The sequence below is a fragment of the Phocoena phocoena genome, chromosome 16 (genome assembly GCF_963924675.1).
Source record: "Phocoena phocoena chromosome 16, mPhoPho1.1, whole genome shotgun sequence".
Taxonomy (NCBI): Eukaryota; Metazoa; Chordata; class Mammalia; order Artiodactyla; family Phocoenidae; genus Phocoena; species Phocoena phocoena.
The window spans coordinates 47,851,208-47,872,456 of record NC_089234.1 but is presented as its reverse complement, the minus strand read 5'-3'; the positions used below and the strand labels follow the sequence as shown (position 1 = coordinate 47,872,456).

The following is a 21,249-nucleotide window of genomic DNA, read 5'->3' as shown; positions in this document are numbered from 1 at the left end:
TGCAGATTAGGGACAACTGGTTATTGCCCCCAGGCCCCCAACCCCAGGGGACCCCTCCTTGAGTGCTCCCGTGGGCTGTATGCATGGCGCTGGAGTATCATACAGACCCCCTGGGTGGTGGGGAGGACACGGCATGTTAAAACATCTCTGTCGGAAGCACGGTTTCTTCTATGGTGGCAGATGGCAAATAGGGGAGGTGGAACTTTATGGAAATGGAGAGACTCCTCTAAAATTCCCCTGTGCCTAGGGACCGGTTGGTTTACCTGGAAAGAGAAGATGCATTTCTGGAAGATGCACTTCCGGCTGGTGAACTGTAGAGAGCCTCGTCTCTTTCTGAGACACGTTCGCAATGGAGGTAGCCAAAAAATGGAAACCAGGAGCACGGAGTGATGGAGGTGAGAAATTCAAGTACTTCTCTCTGCGTCAGATTAGGGAAGGAGACACAGGATACTATTCATGTTTCAAAGACGTTTTGGGCTTTGTTCAAAGAGCAGAATTTGACTAAAACTCCATGCGTCCCAGCCCTTGGTGACAGATGAAGACCAGGCTTTGGGGAGTGGGACTCATCATGTCTACATCCACAGGATGCCGGGGTGCTTTGTCCTGGCAGGAGCAGTATAGATACGTCTCACCAGGTAACAAACTCTGATCAGCAACAAATTCCAACGCCTTTCGACTGTAAACCAAGTCTCAGTATACATATCTAATTCAGCAAACAAAGGGCTCTTAACAATCTTGGGTTCTTGGTGCTTTAAAGGTTGGGCTACGGGGGCTGGAGTGACAGCATGGCTCCGCAGCATGGCCGGGCAGGGGGAGAGATGAGCGGCTGCATCCTGGAGGGAAGCCTGGAGCACACGGGCGGGGGGTATTGGCACCGTGAGCAGCAGCTGTTGACGGAGAAGCACTCCTGGCTGTGCTGAAGGCAGACCTTAGGGCTGCAGTGCAATTGCCCACAGTGGGGCTTCATTAGGGCGAAGTTGAGGCACTCCCCCTGCAGGGGACAGAAGAGACAGAAGGTCACTAGGAACCTCTGGAATTGGGAGCAGAAGGTTGTGGTTTCCTTGGCCTCTGGGGCCTGCCGAGCTCCTTCCCTGTCTCAAGCCCACCCGTCTCCTGCTGCCGAGTTCCCTGATCCCCCTGCTGGGTCTGTCTTGGCCTGTTGGTCCCTATAGGTGCTCCACGTGGTGTGCAGACTTCAGGCTTCCGTGAGCCTGCCATTCACGCGTGAAGTGTTACCTTGAGTGCCTGTGAGTGACAAAGGCCACTGAACACTGCCTGCCCCTCCTGAGGCTGTCATTTTCATCACCTAGGTTTTAACATCCTTAGTGAGCCTTTAGAATGATCGTGGTTTTCCCTGGTAATGCAGCCACATTAGGAAAAGAGAAGACCTAACCCCCCTTGAATTTGAAAGAATGTTCTTAACAAATCTTCGACACCTTGAGCCTGACCTTGTCCTCTTCCATACCCACAGGGATGTCTGATCTGATGAAACTTTCAGGAAATACACCCTGCTTTGGGACCCACACCTCTTGGCAGAACCAGACCCAGAGATGGGAAGGGATTTCTCACTATGACTTTCCCCAGCATGACAAGCCTGAGATCATTTGGTAAATGTCACTTTCTATGTAAAATCACCTTAGACTTCAATAAGTTAATATTTTCTCTTTTACAGATAAACATTTTTACTTTTCCTGATTATAAAAGTAGTACCTGCCCATTATAGGGAATCTAAGCAACACAGGAAAAGAGTCACGAGGAAACACATGCTTCTTTTCCAACCACCCACAATAACCACTATGAAGGGGATCCTGAACTCTCGGCAGACAGCAACTTCTTTGATCATTTATCAGCAATTCGCCTTTTCTGATCTCCACTCCCAGCTGGCCGTTCTCCCTTCCAGACGCACGGCTCAGGCTTGCCCTCTCCTGCCACCTTCCTGCGGGTCCTGTGTCATCCAAGTTCACATCCCCTGCCTCCTACTCTGCAGGCCTCTTCAGCCTCTAGGTCCCCAGGCCCAGCCTCGGAGCCCACTCTGCCCGAACCCCGTCCTGAGCCACGAGTGTCTCCAGCTGCCCATCCGCGCTCTGCACCCACTGCCTGTCCAGGCCCTCAGCTCCCTTCCTAGGCCGACTCAAGTGTCTCCTCTCCCCTGGTCACCTGGCCCTTCCCCTCCTCCCCTCCCCCCCCAATCCAGGCCTCATGGAATCAACTTCCTCTGGCTTCCTCTTCCTCAACTCACACCTTCAGCTGTGCTTCCTCACTGTCTGGGAATCCAGCCCCAGTGCCCAGCCTGGCCCACCAGGCCACCCAACCGCCGGCTCCTGGCCCATTGCCAACACTGCCCACACACACCCAAAGTGTCCCTGTGTCTCAGCTGTACCCTCTGCGCTCCTCTGCTCCAGGGTTGTCCTCCCTGCCTCTCCATTTCCCATATCCAGACTACCTACCCTCTGAGGCCGCCTCTGCCCTCCCGCAAGTCAGTCTGGGAGCGCCTGGGCCACACAGCCCCCAGGGCACTGGAGCTGGTTCCCTCTTCTCTCAAGCCCACCAGCAGGGTCTCCCTCTATAGCGAAGAGTAAAGTTTTGTGGTTTCTTTTTATTACAGGTCAGCACACGTTGTCACACCTGCGCGTGGGTAAGTTCTTTCATTGCTACTGTGAATAGACTGGGATCTTCTATTTTTATTTCTAAGCTCCTTTATTTCTGCTTATTTATCCAGACGGTGAACAGAACGTTCTAGACCTAGTGTCTACCATCTGCTGTAGGACCCCTTTGATTTCCTCAAAGCACGACTGCAGGGCACCTGTGCTGAGGCCTGGCTCCTCTCCCTCAGCTGCAGCCCGTCACTGGGAGCTGCAGGGGGACGTGTACGTGGGCTGAGGGAGAGGAGCAAGTGGATCCAGGTGGTGGTGGAGGCCCCTGGGTAGTGGCAGAGCCCCTGAGTCTGTTGTGTGATCATAAGGGGGTGAGGGAGGTGACTAGGGGCTGAGAAGGGTCTCCCTCCCCTCTGGTTTTCTATTAATGAAGAGATCTAAGCCAGTGACCAATTACTTCTTACATCAACTCAGCGACTTCACAGTGAAGGGATGTTTAAGAGATTGGCAAATGGTTGATTGAACCTTAATCTCCATTGCTCTGGAGCTTTGGTTCCATTTCTGGATCTCCTGCTTATTACAGAGGGAAGTGTGTGCGCACGTGTACATGTGAGCGTGTTTGTATGTGTGAATGTGTGTGAGAGAGTCTGTGTGTGTGTGAGGAGTAGGGGGTGAGGGTTGTCGAGCATGGAGGAGCAGGCTGCCATCACTGTCCCAAAGTTATGATCTGGGACTTTCACAAAGGTCACTGTCTTGAAGGACATCTGTCAACTTGAGACTTCCTGGAGGGCTCAAGTCCTGCCCCAGCTTTATCACACACGGCTTGGTGCTCCTTCTGTGGATGGGGTCAAAAGATAGGAACTCAGGAGCTCCTTGGCCATGAATGCATCATATGGCCTCTCTGCAGCTCTGATCGTTACCCAGGACAATTGTTTCCAATAAATATTTATGTGTTCATATTTAGAGGAGGTCTGCAAGCAACACAGTGTGAAAATAAGAAATTAACATTCATAATTGTTTGCACATCTAACACACTGCACAGAGGAAGGAATTACTTTCCAGTTGTTTCCCTATCACCGTGATAGCAGGTTACAGGAGCCGTAGCCTGGACTTGGAAGTGAGCCTCCCTGGGCTCTGTTCACAGCCCTGCTGTACCCCTCCAGAACTCTGTCACATTGAGCCCATCATGAAACATCAGAACCTCGGTTTCTTCAGCTTCAAAATGCAAAGGAGTGATCATCTGGCAGGACAGAGAGGCAGCCAAGCACGGGGTGAGGTCTGGGCCCTGGACTGTTGGTACTGGCCTTACTGCTTCATGCTATGTGGCTGGGCAGGTGACTCAACTGCTCAGGGGTCAGCTTCCTCCCCCGCAGAGTGCTGGGAGGATGAAAAGAGTGAGCCTGTGTAAAGTACTCAGTGTCTGGCGACCCCTACTCTGTATAAACGGCCGCTGTTGGGAGAATGAATGAGATCCTTGTGTAAAGGGCCTTGCATGGTGGTGGCACCCAGGTCACACTCTCTTGGAGACAGTTGTATCACTGTCAGCATCACATCAGTGAGACATGGAAGGTTTCCCATTTTTACCCGATTTTTCTGACGGATCTAGGAGAACTGATTTCCATGAACTGAATGGGCTGCCCTGGAAAAGGCAGGGAAGGAAGAGAATCAGGACCTTGGATTGGGGGCAGGGTTTGGCTCAAGACTAAGAAACTAAACTGAGTCTTGCTGTGTCATTTTGTATATGTGTGTAGGGAGAGATGGTCTGGAAGGGACCCTTATTAGAAAACTTCCTCTGGGGATGAGAAGGCAGTGGGGCAGAGAGACACAGTCATTTCACAGAAGGTTACAGTAAACAAGCATGATTGCGTCTGCTACAAAAACTCTGAGATTTTTGGTAAACTGAGCCTTTGAGAATTTTCTGCATGGTATTGTGCTGAAGTGCAGAAACATCTGGATTCACTGAAACGAGCAGCTGACTGAGGTTTTAGAAGGCAGTATCTCCTACAAGTTCAACCCCAGACTCCACAGTTCACATTCTGAGCACGTTCACATCCACAGGCCTGACTGCAATTCCAGTCCAGGCTGGGGAGTTTGGAAACAACCTCCCTGTGGATCGGGAACTGGAAGGAGGAGAGAGAGGCTCTGCACCTGTGCTGCTGGGAACCTCCTCTCCTGCGGCTTCTGTTTTCCAGCACAGCCTGGTGAAGAGGGTCTGGGCAAGATTCTGTCTGAGCAGAACACGGGGTGGTCTGCAGTGAGCAGACGAAAGACTTACGTCTGCACGTTCAGGGCTGGGGTTGGGGGCAGACTGTGGTCTGCAGAGACTGTAGGTCCCAGCTGACAGCCCGTCACTTAGACCAAGATGAACTTTAAGCCTGGGACCAGAGCACTGAGGCCTTCAAGAAAGGAATCAGGACTCACTCCTGCACCTACTGGAATCCTGGCGTATCCAGAGAAATCCTACAGCACTAGGTCTCCAGGACTAAGGTTGGGAGGGACAAGGTCAAATGGGATGGGGGCAGAGGAGTGGGAGGGGTCACATCCACCAGGCTCAGTTACGGGCTCTCAGCCCCTCTCAGCATGAGCAGGGTTGATTGCAGGCAGCTCTGGCTGCTGCCACTTACTCTCTGGGTGGTCCTGGCAACTCCCCTGATGTGTCAGGCCTCAGCTTTGCCTCCAGCGAGCACACAGGTCACTGTGAGCCACAGACTGCTGGGCGGACTCGAGAGCTGGCATTGCAGGGGCCTGGCAGAGCCCTGGGCAGCTATAAGGCCCCCTAATCCATCACTCTGCCACTTCCCCAACCTGAGCTTCGAAGAGTGGCCCTGGGAATGGGACCATTTCAGAGAGGTGCTCAGCGCTCCTGCCCTTACCTCGCTGGGCAGGAAGGCCATACCTGGCATCTTCCCTTTGTCCACCCTCTTGTCTCTTGCCTCCCTCTGCTTCAGCCCTCTGTCTTGCTCTGTCCTTCCTGATCCTGAGTGAGCATCTCTGGGTGGGTGTCTCCACTGTTCAGGGCATAAGGCTGGGGTGGGGCTCTTATGACTATAAAGGGGCTGGTTCTGGGAGAGGCTCCAGGAGAATCAGGTGGAAAATGGGGCTTCTGTGCACTCAAGGCTGGGACTCAGTGCTCGATTCAGACCCAGAACTGGGAGCCCAGCTGCCAAAGGAGCCCCGACACCACTGTCACCACACAGTGTCTCTGCTGGGTGTGAGCACACCTCAGGTGTGTCACCAGCAGTGTCCAGAGGCTTTCAGGCCTGTCTAGAGTTTCCAAACGCCCACCTGCCCAGCCACCAAGAGCCAGTGTTTGTCTGATTCAGTGAAGGTGGTGAGCGCAGCCCTCACTATAGGGTTGGCCCGGTCTATGCAAAGGGTCTGAGTTTGGAATGGCCAGGCAGATGATTTTCAGGCAAACCACTGCCCTCCTTGGGCCCCAGGGGCCTGAGTAGGGCAGCGCCTGGTGGTTTGGGGGTAACCATCATGAGACCATGAGTGCTGACCCAAAAGCAGGGCAGAGCAGTGAGAAAGGTGGGCCCAGACTCAGAACTCAAGTCTAGCTCTGCCCCTCCCAGCTGTTGTGACCTGACACAAGTCACTCAGCTTCTCTGTGGGTCAGTACCCCCTTGGTAAAGCTGGGATAATAGTCGTATCTACCTGTACAGTTACTAGGAGGATTAAAGCAGTGAAAACATGTAAAGTTCTTGAGCAACTGACGCACAGAAAGGACGCAATAAAATTATCTATCATTATTATTATTAAATAACAAGGATGACAAGTGGAGAAATTGGGCTTCTCCCCACTGTCACAGGCACTGACACAAGGAGGGCATCTTTACTACCTGGTAAAACCAGTCAGTGTTGACCAGACAACATTGGGGAGGGGGTGTCACCATGTCCTCCACCACTCCTGCAGCTGAGTGAGCAGCCCAGGAGGGTCTCATGGATGGGGTGCAGCCAGCAGTCCCACAGGGTCAGGTAGGCAGTGGGGAGGGACGATGGACGGGAGTCCAACAGGCCTCTCCAGCCCTTTTCGCTTAAGATTGGAATTGCTGGGCATTGCTCTGGAGAAGAAAGGTCCTGACATCCTTGAGACGAGGACGCAGGGGAAATGCACGGGCACCATGTTGAGAATCGTCTGGAGGCTCATGAGCTCCAGGTCTCCACACCTTGGGTGTTCCTCTCAGCAGACGCCCGGAGAGGGCTCTCTGACCCACAGTCCCAGGGGCAACTGTCAAGGGCAAAAGCAAGACCCCAGCCCACGGGGAGCATCCCTGTGCCCTACTTACCATGTCCCTGGGCGGACACCACATCAATGACATCTGGTTGCAGTGCTGGACAAAGTCACACAAGGTATCCAGTTTTCCCTGAAAAGCAGATGTGGTTGTGAGGAAGCTACAGGCATAGATGCTGCCTCTAGAGGGGTGGTGTCCCCTCTGACTTGAGATGGCCTGTCAGGGCTCTGTCCCCACCAATTCCCTGAGATAGCACTACAGCCACCCTTTGGGGCCACCCACCAACATCCAGAAACTTGGGCCCATCCCAAGGGGGATACCCTGGTGGTGATGGGAACATGAGCCCTCATACTTTTTGGCCTCCCCTGGGCCACTAGGGTCGGGAGGGCTTTGGCTTTTCTCTGGCACCAAGTGACTGTAGTCCAGTACCCACAGCTCATTTCCATGCCTTATGGGTCCAGACCTGTGCACGAACTGGCTACCCTCACCTCCTGCTCCCCAGCCTTGGGGTCATCACTCCTTCTCAAGGGCCTTTCTCACCTCTATTTGTTTCATCCTGCCTCCTTGGCACCCACAAGGGACAATCACTGTGGGGCATGACATTTGACATGTCTCCTCTGGCTCCGAGGAAGAGAAAACACCGTCTGCGTCCTTGTCTGGCAGCGCCTGGGTGCAGACACATGACATCTGTTGCCCCAGCACCTGTCAAGTACTGGCCTCTCAGCAAATGTTTGTTGGAGAATCAAGGACAAATGAGCAGCACCCGGCACGTAAGAGAGTGGCCTCCACGTGAAAAACACACCAACTCCTTCTGGTTTACAAAGATGGCTCTTCTCCAAATATCAACAAACTCTATCCTGTCCCCTTGGTTCCTGGCAGCCACCCTTGCAGGAGAAGCTGGGTGTGAGGCTGTGCCATGTGACGGAGGCTGGCAGGGGTGTGGGCATTAGCAGGTGACAGGGCTGTATTCACCTGACTCTGGCAGATCCAGCCTCCCCAGGCCACACTGCAGCCAGTGTAGACGTCAGCCGGGGCAGTGACCCTGTTTCCCACCAGATCTCAGGCCCAGGTCCCCCTGCCTGGGGACACGGCACCCCTACTCTAACTACTTCTTATGGGCCCTGGGTTGGGCCCCTACCCCGGGTCAGCCCCAGCCTCCTCACCTGACCCTTGGTCCCTGTGCTCACCTGGGCTGTGGTTCCTTCAAAGCTCAATGCCCTGTAAGAGTCCCTCCACCCTCCTCTGCTCCCCAATCCCTAAAGGCTAACACTGCCAAGACCCTCACCCTGACATGAGACAAGGATAAAGACCAAGGAAATGGAGCCCAACATACATCAGAGGCTGGGGAGGGGGACCAGGTCCCTGAAACCTGAGGATCCTTTCTCAAAAACTCACCTGAGTCCTGGGAAGGACCATCCTACTAACAGTCCTTTGGGAATTGACAAAAAGCCCATTTATATCAGGAGGGATCATAGCTGTGATAAAGGTCCTGGATCAGGCCATACTAGGAGTTCAGGAATGATATTGTCTGGGTGACATTTTCTGAGCCCACTTCTTCATCTGCATCCCTTCCTGCCCTCTGTCACTCTCTTCTTTCTGCCAGCTTTTCTGCCCAGGTAGGTGGGAGCTGGAGGGGCGGGGGAGGGCATCTCCCCATACATGTCAGAGGGCCTCTCTCTGCAGGTCAGTGTGTGCATCAAGTATGGTGACAACATCACAATGAAACACACCACTTACTTTTTCTGGTTTCTGGGCTGGTGGTGGCTCCTTGATGGTCTAGAATGGAAATGGTCAAAACTGAAGTGGTCAAAGTTTAGTGCCCATAAAACTCATCTCTACTGAAGTGATGCTTTCTGCTACCAGGTCTTTGCAGCATGAATTGGCTTCCCTCAACTCTCACACCCTAGCCTGGGGGTCACAGCTCCCTCCCTAATGGCTTTGTTCACCCCCATCCATCTTTTCCTTCTTACTTGGTACCCACAACAAGGGACGATCACTGTGGGGCATGGTGATAATCACAGGTTAGAATAAAAGGCATGTGGAGGGCTCCAGCTCAGCCACACAGACAGGAGGGGACCGTGCTCAGCAGCAGTAGGGGGACAGACCATGGCCTTTTGGGGTGTCAACCTTGGGGCCCACTGTCTGTGGGTCTGCAACCAACAGGCTCCACCTCCCTGAGCCTCAGGCTCCCCAGTCATCAAAGGGGAATCGGTACCTCCGTGGAGGGTCAAGGGGGAGACAGGCAGACTAAGGCCCCTGGTCCCTGGTAGAGTTTTCAGCCGCAGCCCTGACATCATATGAAGACAAGAGAACACTCCCCACACCCCTCCTCCTCTCCCCTGCCCTCCCTCCCCCTGCAGCCCTCCCTGCCTCCCAGCCCTCAGGGATGACAGTCCACCTCCCTCTCCCCCACCCGGCTTTCTCTCCTCACTTCTCGCCCTTTGCAGAAATCTGACCTGCTGGCTTCTATGCTGCCTTGCTTGTCCTTTCTCAGCTCTGCTCGTTCCTCCTCTTCACCCACCTCTGGCCTGTGTCCTTGCAAACCCAGCTGGCCAGCGCCTCTGCCTTCCCTCCCACCCAGGGCCAGTCTCTGTCCTTTATCATTATCAGGGCACCTGCCACACCCTCTGAAGGTGACATTTACCCTCAATGCCCCCCAGCTACCAATACCAGACCAGACATCAGATGGTGAGCTCCTGTGGGCAAGGGTGGTGGCTGCTTCATTTCTGACCATCTGTGCCCAGCACGGGGCCCTACACATCCTGGTGACTTAGTGATGACTGATGAAGGAATGGCACCAGAGATGGACAGGGATCCATGCTGTTTTTCAAAGGCACAGCTGCCCCTGGGGTTAGCATCCTCCCGGCCAGCATCCTTCTCCCTCTGGACCATCAGTGCCCTTGCAGACCCCTCTTTGTCCCCCAACAGCGGAGATTCCCGGGGCCTTGGTCTACCTGAGTCCTTCAGAAGTCTGACTGCTGTGGGGCAGCCCTGGTCTCGGGAGGCCTGGGGTCCTTTTGCCCCAGGGGCTGGGACAGTCCATAGGCCACCTCCCTGTGAAGGTGAAAGCATGAAGCAGGTGGCCCCCTAGAAGCTGGCTGTGTCTATGCCCGGGATGGGAAGACAGAGTCTGTGCCTTGTTTGCTAGTGTGAGGACCCCAGAGCTGATGGAACCCGGCCACAGGCAGGATCATGGGGCAGGCATGGGGCTGGTCCCTCAGGGGTTGGCGAGGGCTGGACGCAAGCTGTGCGGGCAGGGGTCACTCACCTTCCTGCGGCACAGCCACCAGATGCACCAGAGCATCAGGAGGAACAGGAGCAGGGCCGGGATGAGGGCATAGAAGTAGAGAGGGTTGACATAGGGGGTGAACTGTGGGGGTGGTGATGAGGGAGGCTCCTCGGGAGGCTGCTGGGCAGCTGGTGGGGCATTCCTGTCATCTAGTCTCCCTTCCTACAGAAAAAACACACAGCAGAGTCCCGGCATGGACCAGGTGCCTGCTACTTGGATCCCATACCAGCCCACCCTGTCCTCCCAGTCCCCCTTCTACTTGGTTGCCCCACCTGAGGACACAGATTCTAGGAGGTCGGGGCTGGTACCTAGAGAGCCACTGTGGAGCCCTGGGCCACAGACCCCACTGCTGGCCCTGCTCAGAGGCTCTCCCCAGAGCCTTGTCAAGGAAGCCCAGTCCTCCATGCAGTGACAACCCAGCCCTCACTGCCTGCCTAGTATGACATACAGGGGTTTTATGAGGACCACAAAATGCTACGACACACAGATGGGTGAGGGAGGGGCTTCGGGGCCCCAGAGAGGTGTGGATGCAAGAGCAGAGGCAGGACACCCCGCTCACCTCCCCGTAGCCTCCCTCCCCTACTTCCCCGCTCTGCAACCTTGGGCCACGCTGACTAAGCATGGTCACAGCTGCTCCCACCCTCCTGACCCCTATGCCGGGGACCCCGACTTGGAGGGCCCAGGTGTCCTAGAGGCTCTGGACCCTGTCTCCTAGCACACAGTGCCCCAGCCTCTCCCGCTCACCCCGGCTGGAATCCAGGATGGAGCCTTGAGCTCCCCACCACAAGGCCAGGGCCAGGGGAGATGGCAAGGTGGGTCCAGGGTGGGAAGAGCCTCAGCACTGTTTCTGGACTCTGCTTAGGGCTCTAATTGGTCTCTTCCATGTACCTTCAGTGACACTTGGTTCACAGAGAGAGCAAAGGTTTGCAAGACCTGGACAGTAAGGTGTCCCCCAGGTGCTCTTTTTAGTAGCACTCTCAAGGCACTACCCAAGCCTCATGGGGGTTCAGCTCCTGGAGGTAGGGCTAAGGGCTCCGAGCTACCTGTGAGATGCTGCTCAGGGGCCTGTCTGCACAGGCTACCTGCTGGGCCTGCCTGGGGTGTTGTTCCCTTCACTTGCCTCCCCAGGGTTCAGGGTGTCAGGACAGCCTTAGATGCTAGAGCCTTACCCTGGTACTCGCACAGGTCTTGCTGGTGATGCTAACATTGTTGTTGATGAAGCTGACACCATTGTTCAGGCTAACTTCAACAAAGACCTCCCTAAAGCATAAAAGGGGCAGACAGTGACTACCAGGCCAGACACAGTTCTTACACTTGACTCAAATTGTAGCCTATAATAGCTCCTCACTGGAATGGCTTTGAGCATCAGGCACTCAGGGCTACCAGAGAGCAGACAGCAGGGGTAAGGGGAGCTCATCCCGAAGTACTACGAGGTCAGCTTCTGCAGTGAGGGCTGACCAGGCAGTGAGGAGCCCTGCATGGGGTCAGATGTCCTCGTGGCCATGAGTGAAGGGACCAGGGATGGCGGTATGATGTCACCATCCCGACTCCTCTGTATGTACAGAGTATGTGAATTTAGCTCCAAAAGGCTGCCTGGAGCAAAGGTACCATCCCTGGGGCACATCATCTCCTGCATCCTACGCTCCTTAGCAGAGCCTGGGCCACAGCAGATCCCTGAGCACCTCCGGGGACCACCAACCAGGGCAGGTGTGAAGGATGCCCTCAGTCCTCCTGGAGACAGACATGTGCTGCCCCAGTAGAGGTGGCTTCCTAAATTTTTTACACCTCATGGTGGCAAAAACTGCCCACTTGGCCCCTGAGCTGGGCACTTACTGATCTGGCTTCTCTATCTTTACTCCTGGGCATGTTATACTGGTATCTTTCACAGACTCGGCTTTTATATCTGAAAGACAATCACATGAGAAGAATGTCAGTGGACTTGTCCACCCATCCGCCCCTCCCCTTCTGCCTGCCCTTGGAAGCAGAGCTACCACTTTGGCAGATGCAGCTTCTCTTCTCTGCCTTCTTCTGACACCTACTGTGCACCAGGCACTGTCAGGGCTTTGGCGTCTAGTGGGAACAAGGCAGGCAGAGGCCCTGCTCTCAAGGACCTGACATTTGTGGGACTGGAGAGGGAGACAGACAATAAAGTAACAAGCAATGAAGAAAATAAGCGCCGGAGTGAAACCAGATGAGGGGAAAGGCAGGGAAAGGTCTGGGGAAGAGGGTCCGGGCTGTAGGCACCTGTTCTGAGGCCTGAGGCGGAACTAGCTGAGCTTGTTGTGGGAAAGACGTGAGTGAGGAGCGGGGGCGGGGCCTCGTGGGCCCTGAGAAGGGGTTTGGGCTTTATTCTAAGTGCAGTGAGCCTGTCGCATGGCTGGCCAGGTTCGGGTAAGTTTGGACACACAGATAGCAGGGCCTGCAGGTGGACTGGATGTGGGATGAGAGCAAAGAGGAGTCAAGGACGATGTGCTGGTTAGTGAGCAGAGCGCCTGGGTGGGTGGTGGTGACATTTATGGACACAGGGAAGCCTGAGGGGAACAGGGCTTCTGTGTTCGTGCTTGTCCTGTAACTTTGTGGGAGCTGGGAGGTGGCACTCCGGAGGCTCAGACAGTCCGTAACTAGTAGCTGTGGAACCTTCTCCTCTCCTGAGCCCTAACTCTTTACATCCTTGTAAAAAAAGATGTAAAGAAAGATGGGAAGGCCCAGCTGCTTTGACTGCTGGCTTTCCTACCAGCTTTCTCCCCACCCTGCTCAAACTTCCCCAGGTCCCAGACTTCCCCTCTGAAAGTTAGAATCAATGGTCCCAGAGGGCTGCAGCGGTTCCGACATCGGTGATTCGGGAGAAGAGTCCTTTCACTGGCCTTTTTCATGACACAGGCTTCCCAAGGCCCTAGGAGCTAGGTCACCACTTCCTGGGGTCTGGAACCACAGCTCTGCACCTGCTGCCCTGTGTGGACAGATGCTGGCCTGCACATTTTTGCTGTGTAGGATGAAAGCAGGTTCTCTCCTAGACTTGCACCCACAGGGCTGTGATCAGAGGTTAGGGATGAAGTTCTACAGGAGGGGCCATGCCCAGGGCCACGCCTCTAGGGACACGTTCCGGAGTATCTCCCAAAAAGTGGAGATAGTTTTAAATGTTCTTCTTTTAAATTTATTCAAAAATAGGCTTGTTGTCTGTTCAGAAATATTCTCTAATTTTTAAAAGACTGGAGTCTAGGTGTCACTACCCGGACACTTAAACTTCAAAAGTACACAGATCATAATCAAACTAAAGATTTTCCTCTTACATTCCTAGTCTGTTAGTGTTTTTAGAGCCTCCTTTTAACTTAGGGGCATTTTTTTGGGAACTAATATGTCTCATGAGGAAGGCTCTGCGTGAAGCTCAATACTTTCCTCAATTCCACTTCAGTATTTCTTCTATCGTTCAGGAAAACTGGGGTTTACCAGCTGTATTTGAGATGTTACCGGCACTTATTTGTGGATTTGGAATCAGGGGTAACATTTTATTCTTTACTTTTTTGTACTTCCTGCTTTCTACTGTGTAGCATTGTTATAATTAACAATCTCTAATAATTTGTATTGTTTTTCTTTTTTGCCTCAGGTCAGGGCTATTCCCTACAGAATGGTTCATTTCCATGTGGAAATGTTTTTGGGTCTAACTCAACTGTCAGATTAGCTGTGAACTGTGTTAGTCCTTTGTTGGGACTGAAAATGAAAACTAATCGCCGAGTATGGTTAGGGGAAAGGATTTGCATCTGAAGGATAAGATGGCTGGGATTAGTGTGAAAAAAATTCCAAAGGGGAGCAACTTACTTTCCATAGGCTGTTCACAATCCAGAACAGGGAGAGGGAGGTGACGGCAGGCACCCCACATACTAAGGGCCCAGAAGAGCATGGCTGACTGGAAAGCAGTTTCCAATATTAACGGATTAACTAAATATTTCACTTGCCACATTTAAAAAGCTTTGTCTTAAAATATGAAAACTTTACATACTAGTGACAGACAAAACATATAGAAACCTTGATTAAAATATTTCTTCTTTATGTTTCTCTATATTTTCTAAACTGTTTTGCCATATGTTTTAATCAGAGGAAAATATAATTAAAAAGAACCAAATCAATCCTCATCAGTGCATCAGGGCTCCTGGCGATAAACAGCCCTGTACGGCCACTTCTGGTCAGCCTTGACTACGTGCAGTGAGGTGGTCAGCAGAGGAGCCCAGGACTGTGGGATGGGCCCTCCTGTGTGAGATCCTGGTGCTGGTCCAACTCAGAGAGAAACACTGGTGATATCTAGAGTGGGAAAGCAATATAGCCATGGAACACAGGGGAACATCTGAACACATCTCCTGGAGGATAGGTTGAGTCCCACCTTCCTCAAGAACTGTCATCTCAGAGAGGTCAAAGGCCCAGACTGGGCAATCACATCACCTATGCCTACTTTCCAGCTCTTCCTGAACCAGCTTGTGACCTTGGGCAAGCTCTTGAATTGACTCTGACTCTGGTTTCAGATCTACACAAAGGAATAACAATAGGTTTCTTTTGAGAATTAACTGGGATAGTGCATGTAAGGCACTTAGCACATTAGCAGATGTAGTAGGTGCTCAATAAACATTAGCACTCCACATAAATGTGTTACTGAGTCCTAATCACTCCTGAGAAATTACAGTCCAAGGGAAATCTAGCTCTCTGAGGCCATCTACACACTATGTGGTGTGAGAGTGTGGCAATGGCAGAGGCCTGTGCATTCTATGCACCCGTGGAAGAAGGAGAGATGGCCCAGAAGTGTGATGGGGCGAGGGCCCACTCTGGGTTTACCAGATGGCCCTGGAATGAGGAGTGTCACTGAACATAATATAATCATATTAAATATAATCATATTAAATCAATGCATCAGGGGAGGGTTGAGAAGGAAGAGGAAGTTCAACTGTCCCCAGGTGCTCTGTGGGGGAGATAAGGCCCACCTCAGCCCTGAGGACACATCTGCTTCCCCAACTGTGTGCTTCCTCAGGCCTCTCACCCATCCTGGAGGGACACCTGGTGCCTGAGTATTTCCAAACAGTAGCTTTACAATATGTGATAGGGCTTAGTTAGTGCACCTACCATACTGGCCCCATTTCACAGTACAGATAATAGAGGCTGAGAGCAGAACACTCATTAGGTCAAGATCACACATGTAATGTGGGCCAGAGCAAGGATTCCGGGGCCCAGGCCTGGCAGTTGGCATTCTCTCTCAATCCCAGGTGACCACACGGTCCTGGGTGAACTCAGTGCACCTGGCCCAGACTCAGGGCCCTGGGGCCGCCTCCACTTCCCACCAGCAGACTCGTGAGATTCAAGTCCTTGTCTCTCAAGGGAAGTGAGGGCCGAGGAAAGTGTGGGGGGAGTGTAGCAGTGAGGACAGACCCAGCACCCCCAACCCAGCCTTGAAAGGTGTACGCCCTGACCCAAGAAGCTCTTGATGTGCTGGGGACTGATCACTTCCTGGCGTGAGATGAAGGGAGCAGTGGCCAGGCTTCCCAGCCAGGTCCCTCCTTCCATTGTCCATGCTGCCTCTATCCTCACAGTGTCCACAGTGAGTGGTCAGCAAGGGTTTCGACCGCCTAGCTGGCTCAGGGAACGCAGTGTGGTGTGGGAAGCATGTCACTTGGCAGCACCAAGGGGGTTACTTACCAAACAACTGCTTGTCACTGAACTTAAATCTACAAATAACTTCATCCTCCTTCTTCGCATTATTAAATCCTTTTCCAGAAATCATCAATTCGTTTTCATCTGCAAGGGCAACACCCAAAGGTCTGTATTAGGAGGGGCTGAGTGCTGTCTTCCCTCTGATCTTGCAGTTACGACAGGCCACTCCATAACTGAATTACCAGGGACTCCGATGAGGAAGCATGTGTGTCTGAACCAGTATCTGTGTGCACACTGGGCCTCACCTGGTATCACAAAGGGTACAACTGAGATGGCTGGGCCTTGAGCACTCAGGGGCTTCTCACCACTGCCCCTGACCCATCCAACTCATTAAAGGCATCCAGTCTCATACCCTCCACAGGGGCAAACCCAGCCATAGGTTTCTCACTCTGAAGCCAAGGTATTCCCTAAAAGGCGCAGGCAGTGCTCTCCACCATAAATGAAAGAGGAGCCCAGACAACACAGGCTGAAGACAGTCCGGACCCTTGTCTGACCTGAGCACACAAGCCTGGGTGTCTGTGGCGCTTTTTGACACTAGGGGGTCTGCTCCTCCTCCGTGTCTCTCTCTCTCTGCCTATGGCAGGCTGGAGACCCCAGGAGCAAGGCCAGGACCTGGGTGAGGCAAGGAGGAGGTGAGGACCCTACACAGGAGAATCCCCCATGGAAGGTGAAATCCTGTCTCAGCTGTGGTTCTGAAGTTGGCAATGAGTGCTCTGCCCCTCCCTCTTCCTGCCCCTTCATGTGCCTCACACAACCCCCCACGCCCACCACAGAGATTCACCAAGCACTTTCTTAGGCCCAGGTGGGAGACACTGATAGGCAGTTCTGGGCCATAGGGGCTCCCCAGGCTTCTGGGTCCCCACTGGTGCTTCCTGACAACTGAAACAAATACTAGGGGATCCAGAGAGGGTAGCTAGAGTGCCTGGCCCCTGGAGCTGGCCAGGATAAATGCAGATCTTCCTGCTGCTAGTCCATGGTCTTTAGCCTGCACCCCTGCCTCCTGGCCTAGGCCGGCTAATGCCAATCCCAGATACTTGATTTGCGCAAGGTCAAGTAACTTGAGAAATATTCCTCAGAAATGCCAGCACAGCCTCGGACCTGGCAGTGCTGATTTGTCCTGCTTCAGATCTTCCTGTGGTCACCTCAGATCAAGGTGGAGTTTACAAATTCTCTTTTGAAGTAAACAGATTCTTGGGCTGTGGACTGAAGCTGGCCTGCTAACATGTTTTGATAGGCTTTTGGAAGCAGAAAGCCCCCACAGAGGACCTGGCAGTCCCGGCCTCATGGTGAAGGTTGGACCCAGCCTCCTCTTCCACGTAGCTGACAGGAGGGAGAGCGGCAGCTGAGGGAAGGGCCGTCTGATAGCCCAGCGCACAGCCCGTGCCGCACCCTCAGGAGCAGCACACGCTGCCCTCCGCCTGGACACCCTCCTTCCTCCTTGTGTCTCCTGCTGCCCTCAGCCCCACTCGGGTGCTGCTTCACGGCTGCAGCAGAGCCCCCTGTGCCCCAGGCACCGCCACTCCCTAAGGGGGGCTTCTGAACTCCGGCAAGTCTCCAAAGTGGAAGGCAGGGTGATGGTCTCAATATTTCATCAAAAGAGACTTGCAGGTAAAGGATTTTTGCTTTGTCCAGAAAGCTGCTCCTTTTGCTTCCCAAACCCCTCCCCCTGCACCCCAATTCCTCCAACAGTATCCACCACAGGAAGAAAATGAAGTCACAGGAAGGTCTAAAATCGGCTTGCAGGGCTGCATGTCCCACGTACAGTCCACTGCCCACCAGCTCTCAGGCAGCAGAAGGACGAACAGTCCGGGTAAGGGAGATGCATCCTTTCTGGAACAGAGAGCTTTCTCTCTGGAAGAAAAGTTGTACACCAGGCCAGCTGTGGGCTCCAGAGAGAGGAGCTGGGAAGGCAGGCGTCTCCCTGAGAAGGCTGGTGGAGCTGAGCATGAAGAGGGCATCTGATCTGCCTGAGACTGACACAGGTGCACAGGTGGACGCGACCTGCCCTGGGAGGGGGGGGGTCTGGGAGCACCACATGCTGCTTGGGACAGTCACTTTGAGAGAAACTGGACACCAGCCAGTTGTGATCTGGGTGTCCCCGTAAGGCAGCAGGCCTATGTCTGGTCTTGACTCCAGGGAATTCCTTTCCCAAGCTCTCAGAGGTAAGCATCAGGATGGTCCTACAGCATGACTTCTAGCATCGACTTATTAGGGACAATCTGACTATTGATCAAGGGAGGCCCATGAAACAGACTGTTCCATCCATGCAATGGAATACTATGTAGACGGCTGGAAAGTACTATGTACTGCACGATCCCATTAATGTAAAAATATCCTTGTAAAGCATACTTAGGTAGGGCTTTACATATAAAAGCTGAGCTCTTTGTGGTTATCTCTGGAGAGAGCAGGATGGGACAAGGGGGGACCTTATCACGGTGGGGGACAGCCTGGACCAGGCTGTTTGCAGGAGTGTCCCCGTCTGCGCAGTGTGTCCTGCCTTCATCCCGCAGGTCCTCCTGCCCCGCACAGCCTGCCCACCCCCACCCCCTCCACCCCCCACGCCCCCAGAAGGTCTCTGGCCATGACGCAGAGCTGGATGCCGGACCTCAGAGGGAAGCCCTGCTCTGCACTGTGTCCTCCTATGGCCACACTGCTGGGCCCCACCCACTGGGCTTCCTGCAGACACTCACTCTGGCCCAGTCACATACAGGAAAAGGAGTGACCAGGTGCCGCCTCCAGCCTGCCTCTGGGGTCCAAGCCCCGGGCCAACCCAGCAACACACAGGAGGGATGAATCCCCAAACCACGGTGCCGAGTGCCCCAGGCCAGGACCCGCGCTCATCCCCTGTGAGTCCCTGAGGAGAGGCTCTAAAGCAGCAAACTAGCCTGAGGAGGAAGAAATCAGGGAGTAGCTGCCTCCAGCGGCTGGGGCAGGGATTGCCTGGGAAGGGAGCTGAGGGGACTTTCCGGGGGCAAATATAATGTTCTGAGTCTTCATAGGGCTGGGGATTACACAGGTGTGTGCATTTTTCAGAACTCGTCAAATGATACACTTGCTTGTTGCATTTCAAAAAGAGAAATCTTAACAAAAATTGTTTCCCAGGTAAAGAAATGTGGTGCAGTAGCCTGATGACTGTAAGCTATTTTGAAATGCATCAAGATATAAGATGGGGACTTCCCTGATGGTGCAGTGGTTAGGAATCCGCCTGCCAATGCAGGAGACAAGGGTTCGAGCCCTAGTCCAAGAAGATCCCACATGCCATGGAGCAACTAAGCCCGTGCACCACAACACTAAGCCTGAGCTCTAGAGCCCACGAGCCACAACTACTGAGCTTGTGAGCCTAAAGCCCGTGTTCCACAACAAGAGAAGCCATGGCAATGAGAAGCCTGCGCACCGCAATGAGGAGTGGCCCCTGCTCGCCACAACTAGAGGAAGCCTGCAGCAATGGAGACCCAATGCAGCCAAAAAAAAAAAAAAAAAAAGATGAATTGATGAAAACAGAGAGTCAAGAAAGAGAGAGAAGTTAGATAAATAAGTGGTAAAGGAAATATGGTCAGGTATTAACTGCAGATCCAGGTAGTGGAGAGAGGGGTATCCATTGTACGTTCATTTCCACTTTGCCATAGGTTTGAAATCTTCCGTAATAAAAAGCTGGAATAAAAACAATGAATTACGGCTTCTCTGGTGGCACAGTGGTTGAGAGTCCGCCTGCCGATGCAGGGGACACGGGTTCGTGCCCCGGTCCGGGAAGATCCCACACGCCACGGAGCGGCTGGGCCCGTGAGCCATGGCCGCTGAGCCTGCACGTCCAGAGCCTGTGCTCTGCAACGGGAGAGGCCACAACAGTGAGAGGCCCACATACCGCAAAAAACAAAACAAAACAAAAAAAACAGTGAATTGAATGATAAAAAATAAAAAAACAAAGCTGTGGACACAGCCAAGCAGAAGTCATGGCTCATACTGGGTGACAAGTGCCTGACAAGAGGCAGGAATAGAGCAAGGGCTGTGAGAAGCCAGAGGGACCAGTTGACTAGGAAAGGCTTTGGGATTGAGATGCCCTGAGAATAAGGCCCAAAAGGATGGTGGGCTGGACCCTGTAAAGCTCAGGAAGGTTTTGCAGGGAGCCCAGTCCCCTCAGCCCCCAGCCTCCGCAGCAGATGGGCTTAGAGCAGAGGCTGGACCTTGGAGGGTCTGGTTGTCTGGCTCAGGGGCCTCAGCTTCCATAGTCAGGCTGGGGTAGGGAAGTGGTCTTCTCTGCCCCTCAGGCCCTGTGCAGAGGATGGCTGGAGCACAGGTTTGGAGGCAGGGAGGCCAGCAGAGGCCTCTGCCTAGTCCTGGAGGGAGGCCGAGAGGCTGAAGAGGCCACATGCCTCATGCTCCCCACTCCCGGCTTCCCCACACCCGGCCCACTGACTTATTCAGAACGACAGCCTGATGAACAGCTTCTTCTACTTTATTTGGGGCCCAGGTTCCTGCCTTGAGCTTTCCCTCCAAGTGACAGTCATGCTGTGTGGCAGCTTTTGACAAGATGACAGCAGCTGTAAAGGTCAGAGCAGCAGTGCTGGGCCACGCCTGCAGAGGGTGTGCGGTGGGCACCTGTCACCTCAGCTGAGCCACCACAGGGCGTGAATGACAATGGGCATCTTCCTCTATGGTTTGACAGGCCTGTGTGTGTCCCAGGGACATAATCAGAGAATTGAAGCTGTCAGGCTACTGCATGGCTGGCACATGACACCAGAGAAGCCCTGGTTTCATGTCTGGGGGCAGCAGAGCTCAGATATGAACATTGCTGTGTCTGACCCCATGGCCTACTGTGCTGTAGCCTTGCAGTTCAGAGCACCGCGACCAGGCCCAGCTTCCTGGGCCTGCGTCTGGCTGCATCCAGCTGTGTACTGTTACCAGTGGGAGCGTGTGCTTATCCACCCACCTCAGCTCCACAAATCCCAGTGATGTGGACTCACAAGCCAGCACACACAGAGCTCACTGAGAGAGAGGGCTTCTTCTAGACAAGCAACTGCACAGGATCCTCCCCACACCGATGCAGGGACCCTCCCAAAGGAGAGAAGGCAATCTTGTCAAGTTCCAGGTCTCAGGGAGAGGTCGACCCCATTGAACCACTGGGTGTAGTGATAGCTGTGAGTATTTGTTGGATGCCTTTGTCAGTCTGTGTTGCTAGTATGACGCTGACCGTGAACTATGTCCAATTCTTTTCTTCATCCACTGAAATAATCATATTTTTCTTCCCCATTTTGCTGATGAGGAAAATCACATTGATATTTCACATACTGAATCAGGCTTGCATTTCAGAGGTGAGCCCTAATTATTCTTGATGTATTGTGCTTTTTTTATATTGTTGGATTCTATTTGCTAGTGTTTTGTTGAGGGTTTTTAAAATAAGGTTTTTCTTATTTCTTAAACTTTTGGTTTTAAGTTTAAAAAAT

General features: G+C 53.3%; 1 protein-coding gene across 1 annotated transcript in view; it reads right to left on the bottom strand.

Moving 5' to 3' along the window:
* Nucleotides 1–763: 763 nt before the first annotated feature.
* ANTXRL (ANTXR like) overlaps nt 764–21,249 on the bottom strand; it is a 44,069-nt gene continuing 23,583 nt past the window's right edge. The window contains exons 9-15 of the mRNA XM_065893914.1: nt 15,794–15,892; nt 11,951–12,020; nt 11,287–11,377; nt 10,097–10,279; nt 8,566–8,604; nt 7,369–7,494; nt 764–991 (exon numbers count right to left, since the gene is read on the bottom strand). Coding sequence (XP_065749986.1) covers nt 764–991; nt 7,369–7,494; nt 8,566–8,604; nt 10,097–10,279; nt 11,287–11,377; nt 11,951–12,020; nt 15,794–15,892 — 836 coding nt within the window. The remainder of the gene's footprint in view (nt 992–7,368; nt 7,495–8,565; nt 8,605–10,096; nt 10,280–11,286; nt 11,378–11,950; nt 12,021–15,793; nt 15,893–21,249) is intronic.